Consider the following 9,903-nt stretch of genomic DNA (forward strand, 5'->3'; position numbering starts at 1 on the left):
AGGGGGGAAGTGTGTGTGTGTGTGTGTGTGTGTGTGTGTGTGTCAGTCAGTGTGCGTGTGTCAGTCAGTGTGTGTCAGTATGGATGGGTGTGTGGGCTTGCCCCCCTCTCTCCTGACTCCCTCCCCCCCCTGCGGACTGGATACTTGATGCACCCTGCCCTGTGGCCCCTGGATCTGATACCCCCTGGATACCTGATGCAGCCTGGCCTATGGCCCCTGGATACCTGCTGGCTTGTGGCCCCTGGATACCTGATGCACCCTGGCCTGTGGCCCCTGGATAGACAGACCAACGGACCAATCAGATTGCCCAGAAGCACCGCTAAACAAACAACGTTTTCAGTTTTATATATAGATATATAAATATATATTCTGCAAAAAACACAAGTATAATTTCAGTATCACTCTTAAAGTTTTAAAATTAATTTGGACATCATACCAGTGATGACAGCGGTACTAATGTGATAACTACATATTTTCAATAGAACAGGGCTCAGGAAATAGTGTGTTCTTTAGTCACCTGTAGCCATAGCTTTTCTTCACCCTCCTGAATGGTATGAAATGGCTTTCTCTGAACTACATGCACATCGATACATTTGCATGAGAAAGAAGCGTTTGTCCCTGCTTCGTTCAAATGCACATTTTGATGCATATAACATTCTGTCTCATGTGCTAGGATATTGTTAATCATCTATAGAAATATGCATGGTAATTCCAGACTTTCAGGACAGGGTTATTGTTGGGGAGAACATGGAAAGAATTATCGTATAATCAATTAAATGTGTTGTCTGAATGCATAAAAGGAACACAATGTGTAACAAGAAATGAGTAGAGCGATGCATGGAGAACAGCGCTCTTTTGATGATACGGCTACGGCCCCAGTCCACACTGCTGCACGCACGCCTGGCGGCCTGGCGGTGCGTGCACAGGTTACAGCTGCGATCTGCGGTCTGTAGGGGAGCGATGGAATGCGCAATGGTGGGCGCGTCTATGGCAGGGCATATCTGCCCTTCCATTGGCTGCCCACCGAGCATGTGACTGTGTCGTGGCACAGGAAGACAAAATGATTGTCTTTCCCGCCAGCGTACGCGTCACAGCGCTTTGCGTGCCCAAACACACACATGGCACTGGGGCCTGCCCCATAGAGGGCAGTGCTATGGTATGTGATGCGCACGCCGCAGCACGCGTCACACTGGCCACTACGGAATATGTACTATGTTTACTAATGTACTTCTGAAAATAACAGACGAAATCAAGCCAACAAACAAAAAAAACCACCGGTTTATATTTTCATAGTGTGCGATTCTGCTTTCATTCACAGTCTGAAAAGGACAAAACAGTGTCAAGCTGGGCTATCACCTCTATGGAATCCAACCCCTTCATAGTAGTGAGATTTTCCTATTTCTTTTGTTATTTGGTAACAAAAAAGGGATCTAATGCGTGTTAGCTTTCACACACCTACCAACGCTGCTTTCACTCTCCACCCGGCAAAATATAAGACAAGGCCAAAGCTTAATTTAAAATCCTTAGGTTCTTATCTCCTTCCCACAGGAAAGCAAATCTGTGTTGAAAACCGTAAAATTAAGAGGAGAGCTAGGCTAGCATAATTTTGTGAGAATTCATGGTACCAAATTTTTGAGCACTATGACTGGAGGGATAGGCCAGAAGTTAATAAGATACACTTTGCTAATACAAGTTCTTTGAGATGGTGGGCTAAAAAAAAGGAAAAAAAGGCGCCGGAAATAAAAAATAAAACAAATGTGTATTTCTTGTTCTTTCCTTGTTTCTGTGATTTAAATTGATTATTTTGGGATGCAAGGAAATTACCTCAAACCCATTTGATGTTTCCAACATCTGTAACACGGTGCCCTGAATTATGTTTACCATTTACATAACAGTGTAGTTTTACTGGTTGTTATGGTATTCTCTCATACGCAATCACAGATTATGCACTCGGTTTTACTAATCAGTCATTTATCCAGCCGTAAAAAGATAGAAAGATCAATTGTAACACATTGCTCTGCAAAGGAGAAAGAGGGGAGGAGATGTGTGGGGGAAGGAGAGGGGGAGGGGATGTGTGGAAGCAGGAGAGGGAGGGGATGTGTGGGGTGGGAGAGGGGGGAGGGGATGTGTGGTGCAGGAGAAGAGGGAGGGGATGTATGGGGTGAGAGAGAGGGGAAGGGATGTGGGGGTGGGAAAAGGGAGGAGGGGATGTATGGGGGCGGAAGAGAGGGGAAGGGATATGGGGGTGTTAGAGGGGGGGAGTGGGGGCGGGAAAGGGGGAGTGGATATATGGGGGCGGGAGAGAGGGGAGAGGGGATGTGTGGGGCGGGAGAGGGGAGGGGATGTGTGGGGCAGGAGAGTGGGGGAGTGGCTTTATGGGGGCAGGAGAGGGGCTGTGGGGGCAGGAGAGGGAGGGGAAGGGGGTGGGAGAGGGGAGGAGGGGGTGTGTGGGACGGGAGGGGATGTATGGGGGCTGGAGAGGGATGTGTGAGGGCAGGAGAGAGGTGTGGGGGCAGGAGAGGGATGTGGGGGGCAGGAGAGGGGATGAGGGTATGTCTGGAGGCAGAAGAGGGAGGGAGGCATGTATCAAGTGGGCTGCAGGATGTAGTCCACCTGAATAATGTCTAAGTATCTCTTCTATGCCACAAATTCCGTACAGGACATGGTAGCTCTTTTTCAATGCACTGCAGACCCCTTGGGAATTAAAAGGTTACATATGCCATAAAGGCTTGTGGATGCTGTTGAAAATTGATGTTTGTTTGTTTGTTTTTAAACACATTTTGATAAAGGAGACTGCCCTTAGTGCCAGTGTGCGCTTGCTTGTTTATAAAGACTTGACATTGACTTCCTGGAGTAGCCAGTGGCTGAGGATAAAGGAAAATCGGTGGCCTGTGCTTCGGGCAGCTGGGTTTGTAATGCAAAAGCCGCCAGTCCTTATCTGCGTATAGGTGCTCACATGATGGAAATGCATAGTCTGAAAACCATTTTTTGATGACTTAGTGTTGTCTTGCGTAAAAGTTTTTAAAAGAATGTCAGTTTGGTATTTGAGTAACTCTATAGGTTTTCATGATTTTAGTACCATTATGGACAGAATGTGATATAATTAATAGTGCACATTAAAATGTTGTCTTATTTTATATTGGCGTCCAACAACCAACCACAATTTGAGAAAAATGATACAAATCTAAATTCATTTAATCGTAAATGCTTTTATTTACAAAAATGTAACAAGTAATGCAACCTTTAAGACAATTCTTGGTATTTACAAGTGATCTTTCATAAATGCACCATTGCTTGAAGAACAGTTGCAATTTGCATGACATCGTTACCGAGATTATACAAAAATGTGTGCGTTATTGCATAAAAAGAGTAAAAAAACCTGAAACCAAACTTACGAATGCAATTAAATTGTAGGATTTGTTTTACTGAGCTGATGAACCATATTTAACACAAGTTTCCAAGGAATACAGCAGTGTTTTTCAACAGGGGTTCCTAGGCACCCTTAGGTTCCCTGGGCATCTCTAAATGGTTCCCTGCAATTTTCAGGTCACTTAAAAATTGTACCAAATACAGAAAAATGTACAATGCATCTGATCTCAGACGCGCTATTAGAGAGGGTTGGGGTTCCTTACAATGCATCTGATCTCAGACGCACTATTAGAGAGGGTTGGGGTTCCTTACAATGCATCTGATCTCAGACGCGCTATTAGAGAGGGTTGGGGTTCCATAGAATTTCACAATATAATTTATAGAGTTCCTTAACCAAAAAAACAGTGAAAAACACTGGAATACAGTATTATTTAGGCTATAACCGAGCAAAGCCAGATCTTAACCAATATTTCATTGTAATGATTGCAGAAGATGCAGATATAGCACCACTTGTAGAAAAGAAGACAGCAAGTCATATTGTTATAAACTGATACACATTTTACTTGAGATGTTTATTTACCTTAAAAATATGTATATGGAAATAATGTTTTAAGGATAGGGGAGTTAGGAATCAAAATTAAGCCAGTTCAGAACATAATGTAAGACCTCATTTGTGGATATCAAAAGTCTCACATTTTGATCACTTTATGACTGTCCTTCTAGAGGCAGCAGCTGTACTTGTTATTGGTATACCTCAAAACTAACTCCGGTCCTTAGCGCGGTTATGATCCAGTCCTAGTTCGCAGGTGTGTGTTGTGCATTTTAGGCAGAGTTCCAAAACATATTTTTATTTTATTTCCTAGCTGATTTTACATTTCTTTAAATATTAAACAACTTTTTTTCCATGCAGACTACAAAGGATCTCATCAGAGGAACTGTATTATCTTAATCTTCTCAGATAACATTCTTTGAAGTCCACCAATATCACTAACTGAGAGGGTTATAGCAGCCATAGCAGATATATTACTTTATGTTTTAGGGTCATTTTTGGGAATAAAATACACAGTTTAAGAAAATAAACAATGAACAGAAAAAGATAGAGAATTGAAATCAAACACTTTAATGCGCAGCATAGTGAAGAAAGCGGGAAAAAGACAGGGAAACTGCGCTTTCAGGTGTTTGTATAGTCATACAGGTCTTAGAGCTTACAAATGTACATGCAATGTCTTCTCATTTGTGTTGCAGTCAAACAAGGTTCCAGTGGTGCAGCCATCGCACGCAGTTCACCCCCTCACGCCACTCATCACGTATAGTGACGAGCACTTTGCACCTGGAGCTCACCCGTCGCATATCCCGTCAGATATGGGTGCAAAGCAAGGTAAAGAGACTTTCCATCTTCAGCGGTACATCATGTCACATGGGGGAACCCCAGGTCCTTGGAATATACAGCGAACGCTGCTTTTGTTGAGTTCCTGTTATAGCTTGAAAAAATATTACTACAGTACTTTAAAAAGTTGTAGAGGTGAAGGCTGAACTAAAAAGCCGTTCTTGTGAATGTGTCCTTAGGTTAGTATGTAGTTACATAGTTACATAGTAGATGCGGTTGAAAGAAGAACATATGTCCATCCAGTTCAACCTAAGCTAAATTTAGACGACAGATACGTTATCCTATATCCGTACTTACAGTATATTGATCCAGAGGAAGGCAAACAAAAAAAAACAGTGAAATATCATCCAATGATATCTCATAAGGGGGAAAATAAATTCCTTCCTGACTCCAAATTATGGCAATCAGATTTCTCCCTGGATCAACATCCTTCCCATTTATTTGGTATATCCCAGTATACCTAAAGTAATAGTAGTAAACTCTTGATTCAACAATTGGGCGGCTGTTGGCATCTTTATGGTGTCTTTGTTAGGAGGGAAAAGAGAACAGAGCAAGGTATTAGCTCAAGGCAGGTAAATGGAATGACATGGGATTGGGTGCTTATTGTAGCCACGGCACACCTGAATAAACGTGAAGTTAAAGGTATTATCTCGAAAAGAGAACCTTTAAGTTGCAGGAGCGAATGGACTCTCGCCAAATGAGAGAGAGGCAAATACAATTAGATGGCATCTCTTTTAAATTGCTAATCTTTAGTGATGTGTGTACATAGCAGGAACATTTATTCTTGAGATTACAAATCATAGCAGTGGTGCAAGCCCACAGGACAAACTAGTAACACATTGCAGAGGAATAGATAGACAGGGTTACTATTCATGTAAGTGCAATGCTCTTCTTAAGCCCCAGCAGTGCCAGAGTCTTTCTGTATTCTGAAAAGCATACTTCAAATCTCTTTAACCCCTTCAGATCTTTGAAGATCCTGAAGGAGTTAACCTACCGTTAAGTATGTTTCTTTAGCAATCCTACATTATTTAAGTCGTAAAAATGATAAAGACACTCCGATATTTTAAGTACAGTAAAGAAAATAAGGTCCTAAAAAGTGTCATCTACACACAATCTCCATGTTTTCATTCTTGCTTTTGCTTGTGGCTACCTCAAACACAAACCTTTTTTTTGTCATACAGTATTTGACTGATTCCCACCCCCCCCCCCCAAAAAAAAACCCTTCCCCCCATTGAAATGTATGTGACACCAGACCTGCATGTCCTTTAACTCCTTCCTACCTCCTCCTACTGTTCTACTGCTCCCCAGGCTGATACTTGCAGAGATTTGGGCTTTTCAATCTTGCAGGAGCTAATCTTTACTTTGAGCTATTTTATTTTAGGCAGTGTTTAAATATGTTGCCATGTTACTCCCCTTGTGTTGTAAACAGAGACCTGTGCATAATCTCCACACTTGTTATCACACTTCTAGAAGGCCATCATTTTATTTCAATGCACACTTTTTATCTCACACCTTCCTGTCACAGCCCACACTCAATCTCTCTTAAATCACTTTAAAATAAGGAGCATTATTATAACCTGTTTAAACCTTACCTGACAACCTTCTTTGACTTCCTAATCTAGTCCCACTTCCATTTAGTGGACCAGCTAACTCGTTCATACCATTTTTTTGTAATTATGTCATCTCACGTTTGCTTTTTGACTCTAGAGGCCCCCTTTTATTTAATTGAACCAAGTGTGGGATGTGGCCTTGTGTGGACTTTGTGTTTCTCACATATAGCTACAGTAGCACCGAGTCACTGCAAGAATATACTGAAGCCCTCTGATAATTTACCCTTTGGACAAACTGTGTCCAAATGCCAAGCCAACTTCTGCAGTCCAAACAAAGCGCATAAAAGCGCCTAACAATATAGGGGGTTAATCATACTGGTAATACCATTACTGTATAGACAGATCTTCCTCTTCTTATTTGTGTAATAACATTGAGAATGATGGCACAGAAAAGCTAGCATCCGTCTGGGACTGAGATTAGCTTTCACCAGGGAGAGGTGCTTCTTCTGCTTGTAGGCTTTGTATTCCCAGGGCTGGGAGACGATGTATAATTTCTGATGGGAGTATTATTTTTTTTATTTTTTTTGCTGAAAAAGTACTACCAATGCAGAACGGCTTGACCTTGCAGCCCAAAGGCGTCAGTTTGATGAAGAGCTTAGTAGAAGCCAGACTGACAATCGGGAGTCAAGTGAATCGTATCAAGTGCGAGCATTAGGGGCCTAAAAATGATTCATAATTAACCACTGATCCTCTCTGGTTGAAAATGTAGGGAAATAAAAAATCCATGCAACCTTCGGGGAATGAGTGTTAATGGACAAGCCCTAATATATCTAATCTAACAGTTATATGTTATGCTTGTTTTTTTTTTTAAATGTCTTGTTTTCCTATTTCTGGATTTTCAAACCATGGATAAGAACAAAGATAATGGAACCGTGTAATTTCCAAGCCAACCAAAAAAAAAAAAAGTTTTAATTTGGCTTTGAAACAAAATATACCCCGTTTGGTGCTGGTCCCCTTTTTGGGGCTGTGAAGTGTAAGGGTTAAAATTGAGATCGGAAATTGTCTGAGCACCTTATAAATGTAAATGCCATGGTTATTGCATTATGCATGCTGTTCGTGTATATTTTTCCTCATCCATCAAAAAATAGAACAGAACTGGAGGACAGTGACTAATCCATTGAGGGCCGAGGAGGAATTAATGTCTTCGGGGGTAAAATAGCTGCACTTACCACTTTTTTTGTGCTGGAGCCCAGCAATGTTTGTTGCACATCAGCGCATTATGGATAAAAAAATGTGTGTGTGTGTAATATATATATATATATATAATTTATTTATAAAAAGATTTATATATATATATATATATATATATATATCTGTTATTTAATACACACATGTACAATCACAATCTGTAACTCTGTTGCAATATTAATGCAGCTCAACCTCAGTGGATTTTAGTATGTGTGCATGTGTGTATATATATATATATATATATATATATATATATATATATATATATATATATATATATATATATATATACTGTGTAGATATATATATAAACAATTAGTAACTATGTGTCTTCTTTATTGACAGGCATGCATAGGCATCCTCCAGGACCTGACCTACCTACCTTCTACCCATTGTCCCCAGGTAGTGTGGGGCAGATGACGCCGCCGCTGAGCTGGTAAGTTGCTTTCATTGGATGTGGTTCCTCAGCGCACCCCTTTACCACAGTCAGTGTTTAATAAACCAAGTGAGGGAGATTTGGAGAGATCTTAATATTTTGGCTATTAGGCAGCCATGGTTGTAACCAACATAATAGTGATAGATTTAAGCACCAACCCCTTAACCCGCCCTTCAAGACTTGCCTCTTTTGTACCATGCTACTTTCAGCTCAGAGAATCGCCCCCTCCCCCCCCCCCCCCTCCGCCCCTCGGTTGGTTCCTGAGCTACTTAACAAACTTAAAGGGGATTTAAATGACTGTCCAATGGGAAGCCATAACTGATCATTTTGCAGCTTCCTATTGGCCAGAGCTTTGGCAGTTATTTTGTTTTCCCTGGAGGGTAATATACACTTGTTAGCGTCACTGGTATGTATCTCGGGAGTGGGGGGTCCCCAGGGCTGAAAATAGCACAGTTCTGCTCCTGAGAACATCATTCCCATCTTGTAAAACAAAAATGAGCTCTTTGACTGTAGCGGCCAGATTGTATTGACCTGAATGTGGGATGTGAAGCCTTGTGTGGACTTGTTGTTTCCGTAGCACTGAGTCACTGCAGGAATATTGAAGCTGTTAATTTGCCCTATGGACAAACTCTGTCCAAATGACGAGCCATTGGTGAGCCAAATTCAGCAATCAAAACAAAGCGCATAAAAGCTGCCAACACTGTAGGGTAAAACAAGTATGGGGGATTGCTGCATTGAGTCAGACTTCAGTCAGTTAGATTTAAGTGGTGGCAGCTGTGAGCAAGACTGACTTCCATTAAATAAATGACAAATGAGGTGGGCTATGTAGACCTGTACACATTCAGGTTAAAGAAGTCTAAAGTCAAGAGTGTATGTTAACCCAAAGCCGTTGGAAGGGGAATGCATCATTGTTATACTCTATTATAGAACCCTTTCCAAAATAGTTTTTACAGGTTTTAGTACTATTTCGGATTGTTATAAGAGTTTCCTATATATAGTGTAACAAATTAGCTTTAGAGACCACCCGAAAATTCTGCTCTTTGCGTGTTAGGGTGTGGTTAGTAAACTCCCACAATGTAGCAACATAAGTGACGTGCTAAGAAATTGAAAACCTATTTTTTTTTAAGTAGTGGTGCTGTACCTTACTTATTTTATTTTTTTAATTATTATTTAACATTGTATCAATCTAATTTGTCCACATTTTCTAAATACTTATGCAATATTTATTCTATGAAAGCAGATAAGCTTCCTATAATAAACCATTAAATAGTAAGTGGATGTGTACGTTTGGCAGTTAACAATGACTGGTACTCCAAGGTTGTAAATAAAAACTACTAGTACTTTCCCCTCTCCCCCCCTAGTGTCTTAGGGGGAGATCCTCATAAGATCGTTAAATATTAAGTGATAATGGGGATCTTCAAAGCTCAGTAACGATGCGCTAAGTGCTGTTCTCAGCCGTAAGGAGTCCTTGCGTTACTATAACGGACGTTTGAGCTGCCGATATGCAAAAGAGGTGTTCCCTCTAACAACACAAATCCATAGAGCTCAGTTACAGTAAACGCAGGGATTTTATGGAACGTTAGTTGGGTCATAGAAAAAGGTGACGTTACTCACATGCCGACCCTGAAATAAGTCTTTCACGGGGTCTGGATAAGTGTAATGCTACAGTTGGGTATGATTTAGTGCTAACTTAACATGCCATTAAGCCTATGCTAATGAGATCACTAACGGATGTCGTTGTTGGATGTACAGTATTTAGCTTTGGGGATACCCGCTTAACCCAGGGAAACTAATGGCAGTTACCTATTTAGGTACTGCCACGTTAATAGGCCAGATTGAATGGACTTCAGAGGATCTTCCCCTTAGTGCTGGTAACAGTGCAGTTATCTGAGAACAACATAACGTCCTGACTC

At 41.1% G+C, this 9,903-nt stretch overlaps 1 protein-coding gene across 2 annotated transcripts in view; it reads left to right on the forward strand.

Annotated features, from left to right (window-relative positions):
• The window catches only part of LEF1 (lymphoid enhancer binding factor 1), a 130,167-nt gene that overhangs the window by 53,380 nt on the left and 66,884 nt on the right, over window positions 1-9,903 (forward strand). For both annotated transcript variants that reach the window (XM_075608380.1, XM_075608391.1), the window contains exons 4-5: window positions 4,615-4,747; window positions 7,900-7,990. In XM_075608380.1, coding sequence (XP_075464495.1) covers window positions 4,615-4,747; window positions 7,900-7,990 — 224 coding nt within the window. The remainder of the gene's footprint in view (window positions 1-4,614; window positions 4,748-7,899; window positions 7,991-9,903) is intronic.

The sequence above is a fragment of the Ascaphus truei genome, chromosome 1 (assembly GCF_040206685.1).
Source record: "Ascaphus truei isolate aAscTru1 chromosome 1, aAscTru1.hap1, whole genome shotgun sequence".
NCBI lineage: Eukaryota > Metazoa > Chordata > Amphibia > Anura > Ascaphidae > Ascaphus > Ascaphus truei.